Source organism: Candida metapsilosis, assembly GCF_017655625.1.
Source record: "Candida metapsilosis strain BP57 chromosome Unknown scaffold3, whole genome shotgun sequence".
In the NCBI taxonomy this organism is placed as follows: Eukaryota; Fungi; Ascomycota; class Pichiomycetes; order Serinales; family Debaryomycetaceae; genus Lodderomyces; species Lodderomyces metapsilosis.
The window spans coordinates 1,144,396-1,158,730 of NW_027138161.1; the positions used below are offsets into that span (position 1 = coordinate 1,144,396).

At 38.2% G+C, this 14,335-nt stretch overlaps 6 protein-coding genes and 1 pseudogene across 7 annotated transcripts; 3 read left to right on the top strand and 4 right to left on the bottom strand. All coding sequences in view use genetic code 12, as the record gives it.

Moving 5' to 3' along the window:
* Positions 1 to 463: 463 nt before the first annotated feature.
* Positions 464 to 4,336, bottom strand: I9W82_003289 (annotated as a pseudogene). The gene is made up of 4 exons: positions 3,375 to 4,336; positions 1,875 to 3,036; positions 1,738 to 1,778; positions 464 to 1,493 (listed from the first exon to the last, which is right to left on the bottom strand). Coding segments are annotated over exons 1-4 (3,195 nt in total).
* Positions 4,337 to 4,986: 650 nt separating this feature from the next.
* Positions 4,987 to 5,637, top strand: I9W82_003290 (uncharacterized protein; the record flags this gene model as incomplete). The annotated part of the gene is made up of 1 exon (XM_067692239.1): positions 4,987 to 5,637. The coding sequence occupies one exon, from the start codon at positions 4,987 to 4,989 to the stop codon at positions 5,635 to 5,637; it is 651 nt and encodes a 216-aa protein (XP_067548638.1).
* A 1,384-nt stretch (positions 5,638 to 7,021) lies between these two features.
* I9W82_003291 (uncharacterized protein) lies at positions 7,022 to 7,693 on the bottom strand (the record flags this gene model as incomplete). The annotated part of the gene is made up of 1 exon (XM_067692240.1): positions 7,022 to 7,693. The coding sequence occupies one exon, from the start codon at positions 7,691 to 7,693 to the stop codon at positions 7,022 to 7,024; it is 672 nt and encodes a 223-aa protein (XP_067548639.1).
* A 475-nt stretch (positions 7,694 to 8,168) lies between these two features.
* Positions 8,169 to 9,617, top strand: NUC2 (Nuc2p; the record flags this gene model as incomplete). Its single annotated transcript, XM_067692241.1, has 1 exon — positions 8,169 to 9,617. The coding sequence occupies one exon, from the start codon at positions 8,169 to 8,171 to the stop codon at positions 9,615 to 9,617; it is 1,449 nt and encodes a 482-aa protein (XP_067548640.1).
* A 119-nt stretch (positions 9,618 to 9,736) lies between these two features.
* On the bottom strand, positions 9,737 to 10,738 carry I9W82_003293 (uncharacterized protein; the record flags this gene model as incomplete). The annotated part of the gene is made up of 1 exon (XM_067692242.1): positions 9,737 to 10,738. The coding sequence occupies one exon, from the start codon at positions 10,736 to 10,738 to the stop codon at positions 9,737 to 9,739; it is 1,002 nt and encodes a 333-aa protein (XP_067548641.1).
* A 1,219-nt stretch (positions 10,739 to 11,957) lies between these two features.
* CDC34 (SCF E2 ubiquitin-protein ligase catalytic subunit) lies at positions 11,958 to 12,692 on the top strand (the record flags this gene model as incomplete). The annotated part of the gene is made up of 1 exon (XM_067692243.1): positions 11,958 to 12,692. The coding sequence occupies one exon, from the start codon at positions 11,958 to 11,960 to the stop codon at positions 12,690 to 12,692; it is 735 nt and encodes a 244-aa protein (XP_067548642.1).
* Positions 12,693 to 13,235: 543 nt separating this feature from the next.
* On the bottom strand, positions 13,236 to 14,240 carry I9W82_003295 (uncharacterized protein; the record flags this gene model as incomplete). Its single annotated transcript, XM_067692244.1, has 1 exon — positions 13,236 to 14,240. One exon carries the CDS (start codon positions 14,238 to 14,240, stop codon positions 13,236 to 13,238), a length of 1,005 nt encoding a protein of 334 aa, XP_067548643.1.
* Positions 14,241 to 14,335: the final 95 nt, after the last annotated feature.

The window sequence follows — 14,335 nt, forward strand, 5'->3', positions numbered from 1 at the left end:
GGAGGACTCATCTTTGATAGGCTTGTTTATAAATCAAGGATGACAAATGGCAAGGAGTAAAAACGAGTAGGAGGTGTTATCTTTTTCTCCACATTTTACAAACTTAAAAACGTTTTCTTTCAGTTATATAATTTGCCACTACTACCTACTTTAGAGAAGAGGGTTTCATAACTGAGGGGAAAGCACAAATCTATGAGAGTTTGATTCCCCTCAAGATATATTTTGATCATGCAAGTTTTGTAGGCTGAAGTTGAAAAAACTTGAACAAGCCCAGTGAAGACCCCGTTCGTGGTTGGAAGGGATAGTGTCTCTATGTGATCTGTAACAGCACTAGAAAGATTTTTACAAGTAACGGGCAAATCAAAGATATGTAGCTTTTTATCACGTGTCCAACTACCCAGAGTGGTATTGATATCATCTTTCTGTGATCAAGTATAAACTCACTATTGAAATACAAATCTAATTAATTAACTGGTTGTATCCTCGTGCCGCCCACATTAGTGAAGATGACTCTGTCGCTTTCGTCTAAAACATTCCATATACCCCGATGGACTCGGAATTTAAGTTGATGGTCCCTTGCAATTTCGATCTGAATAAATTGCTTCGTGTATCCATCCCAAACGGCGCCTGATAAAACTGGTAACTTAGAAACATCGAGCTCCCATACGGATATATTGAGACAGTTTATATTCCAAAGTGTCCTCATGAAGTCTCCAGGGAAGTCAATTGTCGTCGCAGGAGCAAAATAGTCAAGTGAAAATGAGCAAAGTTTACTTAAATCAAAGTAGTCTGTTATCCAATTGATAGGAAAGCCTTTGTGACATGGGTGCACGTTACATCCTTGCTCTTCTCCGTTCACTTGTGAAGCAAACTTGAATTTTATATATAGCCACCAAGGTCTGAGGCAACCCTGCATTGAGCTCTTTGCGATACCTACAAGTTCAAGATACGTTATAACTGATAAGTTTAAAGAAATGCTTTTTAAAGGCTCAAATAGCTTTGTTTGTAGCTCAATAGCCCGGCCGTGATGTTTGTTCATCACTCCAAGCTCACATAGTTGATTTGTCGATATTTTCACCTTCCTTGGCATTTCAAACAGCGCAGTGTCATCCCAGAAAATTCTCTCTTGAACAATAGCCACGTTGGGAAACCACAAGTATTGTGCTTGCGCGAAGTCACCCGTCCAAATTTTCAAATACTTGTAGGCTCTAGCAAACACATCTATATTTCGAGGGTAACCACAGAGCTGAATGGGGAGCGCTCGACCTTCCCACCACTTCACGTCCTCAAATGACAATAATATGCTTTTATCATAATATTTTGCTTCGATATCGAGCTGAAAGATCACATACACGAATGGAGAGTACTTTTTGGCAAACTCTGTTACTCCGTCGTCGTAATAATCTCTCCATGTCAATCCCTCAATGACAAATTTACACCTTTTCCTTGAAGGTAGCTGGTTGATCAACTGGATACCGATATGCGTTGGTACTCTCAAGATATATTCATGGATTGTTAGGATCTTGAGAAGTACTTCCATAGGCAAGTCAAAAAGGTGCATCTTTTGGGCTTAGGATCAATCCTGTATTTCAACAAACAAGCACCAGCGTCTGATTGCTTTACCAAACACTGTGGCAGGAATCACAGTTACAACACTATAATTAGCTTAGAAGTGGTTGTCGAATTAAATAGTGAATTGCAAGATTGGGGAAAGGTTAAGCTTGAGGAAGCAAAGACCACGTAGAAGCAAAAGTACACAAAAACAGAACTCGGAAAGTCTATTTCTTTAGGATGAACACAGCTTTGACATGACAAAACAAGCACCGACACGGCTTCGTCACAGCTATAATATAGACTATTCTGGGAGGTCATACCTCGATCAATTTTGTTCCCCTTTCATTCAAGAATGTAGCTTTATCACTTTCGAGAATAACTTTCCACACTCCACGATGATAATTATCTTTGACCTGATTGTATGTTTCCAACGCCACCTTGATTTGAATATAGTGGTCATCTTGTCCATCATGAGGCTCAAGTGGCAACATAGTAACATCAAAGTTCCAAATTGCAATATTTATCGATCTCACTTTAGTCAATGTCTTAAAGAAATCTCTGGGATATTCGATTGTTGTTCCAGGAGCATAGTAGTGCAAAGTGAATGCGGTCATGTTTTCAAAGCTGAAAAGATTAGTAATCCATCCGACAGGAAACGATTTTCGATACCTGCAAGTGTCAGTCAAACCGGTACCTTTCTTAGAGCTTGGACCAACTTGGAAAAGGAGATGTAGTTTCCTAGGGGCTAACAATCTGCGCGTCAGTGAGCTCTTCACGAGAGACATAAAATCAAGGTATTTGTCCACTGTTAAATTAAGCGTCAATTCTGTTAAATTTGCAAAAAATCTATTCCGAATGGTCGGTGCCACTGCCGCAATTGGGCCAAACATCACCGAACCAAAAGTAATGATCTTTGGTTTCACCTGTTTAGGCATCTCTATTCGAGCAGCGCGTTCTAATATCAGACTATCATTAACAATTTCATATCCTGGTAGCCATAGGTATTGAGATGTGTGAAAGTCACCCGTCCACTTTTTCAAGTAGTAATAGCCTCTAGCGTAGGTGTTTGTCTCAACGTTTCCCCCTCCAAATAAAGGCACATCGGTCAAGGACTTTTCATAGTCGTTCAATTCTTGCATCTCAAGTATAATATACTTTTTGTAGTCTTCGGGACTGATTTGTAATTCGGAAGTTACGAACACATATGGAGCATACTTTTTACCAAAGTCGGATACTTCCTCATTAGAAAATCCGGCCAATTGTTGGAGCACAAACTTGCATTTCTTATGAGGTGGTAGATTATTGATTATGCGGATTCCAAGTGCTGTCGGTATATGCAAACTGTAGTCTTCAGGTGGGATGATTTTTGCAATTAACTCGATTGGTAAATCAAGAAGGTCAGGTCTTCTCTTTCCGAAGAGCATTTTAGGACTAAAGTTAATTGAGTTGTGATGTTGCATAGTACAGGTGTTCTCTTTCAGACTAGTAAGGCCAGGTTAATTTGAGAGTGAGCGTAAGCAATTGGTGTCTTGATTGTGCTGGATTTTGAAATTCGGAGAATCAAGGAACCGAAAATCTAGCAACCAGCGAATCGTACACAAAGCTGATGCAGGCGGGATGTAAAATTTACAAGACAGGATATTTAAAGCTACACTTGGCTTATTGTATTTGTCTCTATATAATCTCAAAAGAACAACTTAGTTCTATTTGAATTGATAAAGGTCGCCCCATCGTAGTCAGTAAACACTTTCCACACACCTCGATGATACCGATCCTTGATTCGTTTGTAAAACTCTAATCCAACCTTGAACTGAAGATACATACTTGGTCCACTAGATTGCGGAAATACAGGCAACGATGCAATACCAAGCTCTTCCACGGCAATGTTAATACAGCTTGCTCCCCTCAAGCTTCTGAGAAAATCTTCTGGAAAGTCAATCGTGGAGCCCGGAGCAAAATAACTCAATGAAAACGATTGTATATTTGAGGGTTCAAATAGATCAGTAATCCATTCCAATGGAAGTGCTTCTGGATATGGGGCTGTGCTTACAATCTTTTTGTTTTCAATGTAATCTCGCTTGAATCTAAGATGAATGTGCAACTGTTTGGGACGTGGCTTGCTGTCATTTGAAGTGCACGCCAAAGAGTCCTTGACTTCCAAGTACTTACCCACGGTCAAGTTAAAAGTGATGGAGCTTAAATTACTGAGGAAAACACGTTGATGCTCTATGGAACAACCAAAGATTTGGTTCACAGCTTGAAGTGCCTCAAAGTGTTCTCTAGTGAGCAGCACCTTGTCTGGCATTTCAAATACCGCCAGTGTTCTGTTGATTGTGCTCAATGAAGCAAATGAGACCTCAGGATACCAAAGAAACTGCGACTTTCTAAATTTACCCGTCCAAAATTTCAAGCCTTCGTAGCCCTTTGTGGAGAAGTGTTTGAGGAGCAATGGTGGATGAGGTCGATAATATCTCTCAGCACAAACTTGAACGTCTCTAAACTCCAAAATAATGTACTGGCTATAATAAGGAGGATCAATTTCCATGTCCGTGTTGACATAAATGTACCTAGAATATATGCGTTCGAAAGCGAATGGTTGATATGACGAACCCAAATTATCGATACCGTCTCCCGACAAGTATGAGGTCACAGTTTGTGCCTTTTTAAGCGAGGGCAAGTTGTTTATTAATTTTATTCCAATAGATACCGGAACCTTCAAAATGTATTCATCAACAGGAAGAATTTTACCGATAATGTGAATCGGTAAATCAAAAACATGCATTCTGTCAATTCAATTGGAGAGTGAAGTTTATATATGGGCTTTTAATGGTGTCAATAGATGATAGCGCCACCGTCCCACCCAGAGTTTTTACCCCAGAGTTGCTTATTCTGGATTTACAACAGTAGTTAACGGAACTTCCGAATTGACTTGAGATACCGCATAGCGTGTGAACCAAAATTGGTAACCTTTCTTGACAGCTTAGCAAAGCTCGATGTAACAGTGTGTTTTTGATAGCATTAATAAATAAAAAGGTCTTTAAGAAATCAAGGAGTGCCAATTACTAACCATTTTGTATTATTCTCTCACGTGGAAAATGAAGTGACACAAAATGAGACATTTGATTAACTAACCATAACTTTAAAACTCGACAATGGAAGCAAGGGATGTGAGTTCTGTTGGAACCACATGCGGAGAAATCTAGACCTTCTGCGACTATTGAAACAAAAGGTGAGCTATTAAACGTGGTTCAGAAAAAGGCTTTTATTATGACTAACTTCCCTTTTCTAAAATTTGCAACCACACGCAAAAACAATTTGTCATTTATACTTGCTTTAAGAAAGTACTGCATCGCACATGTATATAAACATCTACAATGATCTGGTTTGATTCGAAACCACCGTTTCCACTCCCACGTTTAGTGCCCACAAGTCATGCTTACATTAGAAGATCTACCACACCACACGTTGGAAAGCATTTTTTCCGAACTCAACCAGCACCAAGCATTGGCTTTGGCGCCTTTACATTCAAGTTTGCAAGCTGTGACAAAGTTGAAACTTTACAAATACATACATGTATACAGTGATCCGATTGCACCAAGGGAGCCAAATTGTACAATTCCCAAATACCACTTTCCTGAAAACTTGAATAATCCAACAACAAACAAATTCACCATAGTTTCGGTCGACTCTATTGAGAAGTATTTGAAGTCGATGGATGTAAATCAGCCAATTACTTGCCTCGAGTACCCTTTGCTGGACTGTAGACAGATCCGTGCGCATTTTAATCGAATCAAGAATTTCTATCACAAGTCTTTACACGATAAATTACCTGACTACTTTCGTGCGGATGATGATGCTTGCGTTGAATTTCCCAAGAGTTCGGGTACCGGATGCCCAATATTATCAGAAGCAGACACTTGGGTTGGAGACACTAGGCGCAATATAGTGAATGCACACTTTCCCAGACAAGAACCTCATCCACAAAGACCTTGTATGAAGTTAAGTAACGATGATGTATTTGCAAATATCACCGATTTAAGTGTTGTTGTTGGCCCACGCGAAATGGATTCAACAGGGATATGAATGTCAATTAAAGTTGAGACGATTGAAAATCGAGCTTAGTTGTAACTTTCTGTTTTATTTTAAAAAGTTTAGGATTGACAAGATATTTTCCACCACTGATTTAAGAGAATTGTACATTCCTGGGTCCTGTGATTTCGATCAACTTTTTTCATCTTCCGATATTGATCCTTTGTTTCCGAAATTGATCCAACTAGGATTACGTCAAGTTTATTTCTATGAGAATGCCCCAGCCAAAATATGTACATTTAGGCACAAATCCTTGAGAAAAATTATTGTTTCAACTATGAAAGCAGGGACATACATTGCACAACTTGTTTGTCAACTAACGGTACAATTTCCAAATCCCAGTATTCATTGGTGGAAGAGCCTTCCCATGGGCCCAGTCGGCTTTTTTCTGCTTGAGCAACAATCGTCGTTTAGTCCGCAAATTGAACCCGGTTGTGTTGGATTCCATTGGTTCGCGCAAGCAAGCCGGTCGAGAGTAACTCTGTACCATGTTCTAGAAAAGCTGAAGTTTAAAGTCGCGACATCGTACTTTGGAAAAAAGAAATTGGTTACCTTGAAGAGATGTTATACTGAGCGTGAGTTACGATCAATGCTTCCATTGTACTATGGTAAGATCTATTTCTTAGAAAGATTTGAGGAATTGCATTGCCGCTACGGAAGTTAGGCCTTGAGAAATGGAGCCAAAGGAACGCACTTTGAAGAGGAAAAGTGTTGGTATGGAAAGTCTTGGACATCGTGGTTTAGACAGCTTCAAAGAGCTTTGAAGAAGAGATTTGTGTAAAAGTATACTTATTGTCTAGGTACTACATTTATTGCATGAATTACAAAATTGTGTACTTATTCTTTGCTCCTTGTGATGTTGCTTGTAACGTCCCCCTCATCTACTCTTATAGTCAAGATGTATTCGCGGGAATAGAAGCAATGGAAATAGAGAATAGGAATGCAGTGATAAAGTCGTAGTTGTTCGTATATTTGAAATTTTATTCTCTTTGATAACGTTAATATCCCTCTCGGTTTTCACATTTATAATTTTAATTGCTTTATATCCAAACATTTCCAATCGATGCTATTTAAAGAAATTCAGACACGTGTTGGTAATGACGCCGTCTATCCTCAGACGCGTCACGCTTTGGTATAGGGATGTGAAATCACGTATGAAAGGGAACAATTACTAATGACAGTAGGTTGTACGTTGCAAAATTTGTTCGTGGTTTCAGTATTGACGCGTTCTTGCACTTCCGTGGAACTTCCAACCGATTTTGCTTGTTATAGTCAACTCCATAATTCTGCTTTTTATTGAAAAGATTCAGTTTCTTTATTTCATCTGAGTTGCACAATTACATCACCAATGATAAACAATCTCATTCCTTTCATGCCACTATCCCATCTTCTCATCTTCATCTTCATTGTAACTGCAATCAAATTCCTCCATCTGCTCACCAGCAATGCCAAAATAGTTTTCCTGTTCAACTGGATACTGATGCGTTACATCATGTACACTAGATAATGAAATATCATCGTTACCTTGATATCGTCCATATCCATCCACAACATACCCTTCAACTTCGTTACTCGGGCTCAACGTAAATTGATGATTTGAAGAGCCACCACCACCACCACCACCACCACCGACAGTGGCGCCACTCTCATTAGATTGGTTACTAGATCGCTGATACAACGACTGAGGCGTATCTGGAGTCTGATACAATTTCTCCACCGTCTCCGACTTGAATGAATACTCTTCAAAATTACAATCTTCAAACTTGGTAACAGTTTCGTTAGTTTTGGGATCAACGTATTCTCGTATAGACCCCCATGGTGATATTTTAACTATTCCTCCATCGGGGTGTATGAATTGGGGCCATTCTGTGGTTGAGTTTATGGCTTCTTCTTGAGTCATGGTTTTGAAGCGTTGTTGGTTGGTTTCAAAGTCATTGTCATTTCTTCGTTTATTGTGCTGAGGCTGTTGTTGTGGATGCAATTGCGTTTGTTGTTGAGATTGGGGTGGTGGTGTTATATTAGATGCTGTGTTGGTATTTGAGTAGTTCATTAGGTTTTGGCTGATAAAGAAAAGTTGCAATAAATTTTGAAAAATTTAGAGAAGAGAGCGAGAGAGAGTAAGTTTATATTTTAATTGAATTTTTTTTTATCTACTGAGTGTTTCCTGTATAAAAGTTATGTACTGGCTAGACTTACCTTAAAGACCTTTTACAGTCGCGTTTCTTTAAAATTTTAAATTTCTTTTTTTTTTTTCTTTTCAGTGTCGTTAATTCGCAATGTCACTAAACTAGAGCTTACGACATGTATATGTAAAGGTAGTGTAAATATGATCAATTAATGTTATATGTTATTTACAGCCAATAAAATAAATTTATTTAGTAACCACATACACACAATACAATACAGTACACACGAAATTTTTTTCTTTTTTCAGCTACCAATAGAAGATTAAGAGACATTAAAACCAAAAGGTAACTTGCATTCTATAACATACATATTCACAACCTTCACTGTATACCACCACCATGTTGAGGGCATCTAGAGTATCATCCCACTCCTTCAAACTAGCAAGACCACAGGCACTCTCTTCTCTAAGAAGGACCTATGCATCAACCCAATTACCATCAAACTCCCCCAACAAACAACCAACCACAGCCAATGCCGTTACTCCATTAGGCAGAAAAGTGCAAAAATACTCTGACCCACCAGGAATGTTTGACAAGACTACATTCACTGAAGTAATGGATGAAACCAATATGATGTGGGACAAGTCTGATGATCCTGATCAAGTTTCTAAACAAAATACCAAGATTCGTCATTTCACGATAAATTTCGGTCCTCAGCATCCAGCTGCTCATGGTGTGTTGAGATTGATTTTGGAATTGCATGGTGAAGAAATTATCCGTAGTGATCCACACGTTGGTTTGTTGCATCGAGGTACTGAGAAATTGATTGAAACAAAGACTTATATGCAAGCATTGCCATATTTTGATAGATTGGATTATGTGTCAATGATGACTAATGAACAAGTGTTTGCATTGGCAGTTGAAAAGTTGTTAAATATTGAGGTTCCTTTGAGAGGTAAATATATTCGTACCTTGTTTGGAGAAATCACGAGGGTTTTAAATCATTGTATGTCGGTGTTGTCACACATTATGGATGTTGGTGGATTAACTCCATTTTTATGGGGGTTTGAAGAACGTGAAAAATTGATGGAGTTTTATGAACGTGTTTCGGGAGCTAGATTGCATTCTGCTTATGTTAGACCAGGTGGAGTAGCTCAAGATTTACCAGCTGGTTTATTGGATGATATTTACATGTGGGCCACCCAATTTGGTGATCGTATTGATGAAATTGAAGAATTGTGTACTGATAATCGTATTTGGAAAGAACGTACCATGAATGTGGGTGTCGTTACTGCTGATGATGCATTAAACTATGCTTTATCGGGAGTAATGTTGCGTGGATCTGGTGTGCCCTTTGATATCCGTAAATCTCAACCTTATGATGCTTATGATTTAGTTGATTTCGATATTGCTGTTGGTTTGAATGGTGATTCTTATGATCGTTATTTAATTCGTATGGCGGAATTTCGTCAATCTTTGAGAATCATATTCCAATGTATAAATGATATGCCTCAAGGACCAGTTAAAGTTGAAGATTATAATATATCTCCACCACCAAGAAGCTTAATGAAGGAAGATATGGAAGCGTTGATTCATCATTTCCTTTTATTCACAAAGGGTTATGCTGTACCTCAAGGTGAAACTTATACTGCCATTGAAGCTCCTAAAGGTGAAATGGCTGTTTATGTCGTTAGTGATGGAAGTGAAAGACCTTATAGGTGTAAGATTAGAGCTCCTGGTTTTGCACACTTGGGTGCATTTGATCATATTGCTAGAGGTCATCTTTTGGCTGATGCGGTTGCTATTATTGGTACGATGGATTTGGTGTTTGGAGAAGTTGATCGTTAAGAAAGGCTATGTTGGGGGTGTATATTATAATATAAGACTATAAAGACGAGGAAGTGTAGCAACACCTTAAGACGTAGAGGAGAATACAAGAGTGGATATCTATGGAATAGGTATGTTTTCTAAAAGATGATTTTATAAAGAATATATAATGAAGTGCCAGCACCCAAAGCAGTAAAGAGCTTAGCAGCACCATTCTGGTCACCATTATGGGAGTGATCACCATACCCATAATAATTGGAAGATTTAGGTTTCTGATACATGTTCTGATACGTGGCTCCACCTTGGTAATTGGTACTTTGTCCATACTTCACATTATGCGTGTTTTTAGGTGAATTATATGCATCCCTATACGCATTAGACGCAGAAGAGTCACTTGTGTTACTATTAGTTTCACCTGGTAATTGTTCATACCCAGGTTTAATCATCTTGACATGTCGTAACAAATGTTTTGTCTTCAACTCCTCAGAAACATGTTCACCAGAACTCTGCAACTGATTCAAAATCTTGGCTTTAGTTAACGGGTCCATGTATTTATCAATTATCCGTTGTTCAAATTGTAAATTGCGATTCAAATGTTTATCATAATCGAAATGGGGTACGTCGTATTTATCACCATGATTGATATGTTCTCCAGAGAAATGCAGTTGATTGGCGTTAGTTGAGCCCGAGTGTTGGTATTTGACTTTATGCCGTTTGGTATTTAGTCCCGAGGCGGAATATGTTGATCTGCCACTACGTGAATGATACTTTGCTTCACCATAGTACTTGTTGTATTCATTGGATCGACGATTGCTCATGTGGACTCCAGAACCACCACCTGCTCCTCCTCCTGATGATTGATCATAAGCTCGTTTCTTCTTGATGTCTTTTAACGTATCATAAGCATTAACCATAGCAACGTACTTGGCATTGTTTTCTTCCTTAGCTTCATCTTTTAGATGTTGATTCAAGTCTGGATGGTATTTCTTGGATAATTTTTTGAACTGGTGTTTAATTTCTTTTATGGAGGCATTTGTGGGTAGTTCTAGTAGTTGATAGTAGTTTTGATTGGCGAATGCAGAGGCTGACGAGGATGTAGCGAATAGTCGGATGGATTGATGAAGTATCGTTGTGGGGGGCATAGTTTAGATGGTTTGTGTTTTGGTGAGGGTTGAGTTTTCGTGAGAATATGTAGGGAATGCTAATCTAGTTGGTTCAGTCGTAGTCTGGACTGGTGCAGTGTGGATTCGTGTTGTATAGCAAAGGAATACCACAATCTGATAAACTCCTGTGTGTGTATATGTGTGTGTGTGTGTGCGACTATCGGAATTTAGTTTAGATCAGTAAAATTGATTTGTAGAAATGATAGGAAGAAAAAGTACTTTAATAATACAAAAGATATGTATTTACAATTGCTACTTCTTTATAGATGGATAAGAGTAGATCACCTTTCATGGGCTACATCGACTTTCCGTGATAAGCTACAAACCTGACTCCATATACTTTTGTTGTGTGATTAGTTTTCTATGTCGCGTTTGAGCTTGCGACATTAGCAATTTTTCAGTTCACACACATTTAGATTCTTTTTTTGCAGTCAAAAGAAAAGCCACCTCTACACCAATACAATATGTACTTAGTGGGGATCTATGACTATAGGCTGCACAGACTTTTACTGCTCAAGATAACACATAGGAGTATATATGTACCAGAATGATTGTAGAAAATAAAGAAAGAATCTTTTTATATAGTATAGGTTTCCAAAGGTGTTTTAATTAAAGTCAAACACACAGTACTGCTCCCATTCAAACTTGTATTTATAGAGTTCTCTGTCACGCAAGATGTGCTGGTCTTTTCGGTTGATTAGATGCTGTGTATGTGTTAATGGTGTAATAACTACTATAACACGGATAAAATTGAAATTGGTAGCGTAGCAAATAACAAAACACAGTAAAAAAAAAGAAATTCACGCAATCACGTGCTACTAGAGAGAATTAAAAAAAAAAAGAAATAACAAAAAAGAGAAGGAAAATGAGGAAAAACAAATCTTCAACACACCACTTACTCACATCAAAAAACAACACACTTTTAACCAGTTTAACACAGGCAAACAGTACACATACACATATCCATATACATCTACATCTACATACACCACTACTACTCATAGTAATACCCATAGCCATAGTATACCACTTTCACCTATCAAAACACATACAATATATATATTACTAGCATTTATTAGTAATAATACCAAATAACCACACACACAATCACACACAATTCATAAAACACACATTTTCAATCTACACACACATATACACACCCTTTACATCCCACCACAGTATAGTATATTACCAAAACATGAGTTCTAAATCTGCTGCTGCTATCTTACAACGACAATTTAAAGACTTGACTGACCCCAAAAAGAGGATTCCTTCATTCCACATTGAATTAGACGATGATAACATCTTTTTATGGAACATTGGAGTAATGGTACTCAATCCAGACTCATTATACCATGGAGGCTATTTCAAAGGACAAATGAGGTTCCCACAAGACTTCCCATTTAGTCCACCATCGTTTCGTTTCACTCCTGCCATTTATCATCCAAATATTTATCGTGATGGACGCTTGTGTATAAGTATCTTGCACCAAGGTGGGGATCCAACTAGTGATGAACCAGAAAGTGAGACTTGGTCACCAGCACAAACTGTGGAAAGTGTATTAATCTCCATTATTTCCCTCTTGGATGATCCTAATGGAAACTCACCAGCAAACATTGATGCATCAGTTGAATTTAGAAAAAATTTCCCTGAGTATAAGAAAAAAGTATTGAAGGAGGTTGAACGGTCAAAGAAGGATATTCCTGAAGATTTTGTCATGCCTAATGATTCTACCCTGGCTTATAGTAATGATGAAGCTATTAAGAATCGAGAATTGATTGATGATCCAATAGATGAGGATTTTTGGTATGAAAGTGAAGAAGAAGAAAGTTTTGATGAAGAAAGTTTAATGGATGAAAATGAAGGTGATTATGAAGAAGATGATGAAGAAGAAGAAGAAGAGGAAGAAGATGAAGAAATGATTGCAAAGTAGAACTAAATCAACTACGTACAAGAGGGAGCTTAATTCACACATAAACAGAGATTATAATAATTCACACATAAACAGAGATTATTAATATTCTACATAAAACTATCCCTGTTTTTTACATATTATAATCCATCCCTGTCTGTTTTACGCTTCATCCTCACACAACCACCCATATTTACACAACCTCACCTATCATAATATCCACCCGCAAAAGACAACATATTCTACCACTCCACTATTCTCCACCCCATCATTATATGACTTAATGTCTTCTTCTTCTTCCTTGACCTTTTTCCTTTCAACTTTGGGCTTTTTCTTTCTTCTTTTCTCTATTCACTAATTACCTATTATTATTAGCATTTTATATCCTTTGAGTTTCACAAATAAATACATATTATATCTATTACTTTGATTACTCTCTTTGTATAAACTTATCTGACTTTACTCTCTGTATATCCAACTGCTTAAGACTTAAATGACGTTTGATATATAGTAGTTTTGATCCTAGCTTACTTTGGACGGATTCAATAACACTTCTGCTACCCTTTAGTAAGTAATCTTTGGCTCACGTTGATACCCTTTTAATCCTTCACTTAACGCATTCACAACCGCATCAATCTTGACCTTAGCAATAGCATCCACTTCAATAGCAGCAGAAGAGGAAGAATCAGAATCCGCTGCTGCTTCAGCAGATCCATTTGCAGATTTCCCTACAGATGCTTTGGATTGTTGGTAGAATAATACAACAAAGTACCCATCAAATGAATCTCCTTCTTCATTGTAATCATCAGTGTCACTAGACTCACCTGCATCTGGAGCACCCTTCATATTATTGTTGTAAACTGCAGTTGTCACTGAATTATCAGTACGTTTTATATCTTGCCCCTTGTCGGTATTCCCACGTTGATGATTATTACCCAATTTGCTGCTTCCACCTAATTCGATTCTCGATATTATACATTTAACATTGCCAAAGTCGACAATTGACCAATATTCATCACCATCACTAGCACTACCACTTTCTTTACCTGACTCACTTGCTTCTTGATTCTTATTTTCAATGGTGGAATTGTATGCAAGTAAGGAGTAAATCTTCAATTGGTCCAACGTGATTGATACATCACCTCCAGCAGTTGAATCAAATGGAGTACATGATCTAGGTCTTGCACCATACCCATGCTCGTATTCACCTCCTGCTACTCCTGCTACTCCTGCTCCACCTAATGCGGCAGTTGCTGACGTCGTGGTTGTTGGCGTACCAGCTTTAGAACTGTGTAAAGAATGGAGTTGCAGAACAGGCTGCAGCTGCCATTGTCGATCATTACTCAAACTCTGTTGTGAATCTTGGTGCTGTTGCTGCTGCTGCTGCTGTTGTTGCTGTTGTTGGTTTTGGTGGCTTGGTTTCGTGGTTAATGAAATTAATGGGTTGCCATGGTTGGATAATAATGAGATTGAAACTGGACGGAACTTGGAAGTTGCTTGTGATGAAGCTCGATTTGGCGCCAGTAGTGCGGATTTGAGTATGTTTGATATTTGGTTCTGTTGTAACATGCTGCTAAACCCTGGGTTATGATCGATTGAAAGATATCTTACAGAGTTTGTTTTTTTTGGATGTCGTGATTCTCGTGTATTGGTATGTCGCAGAT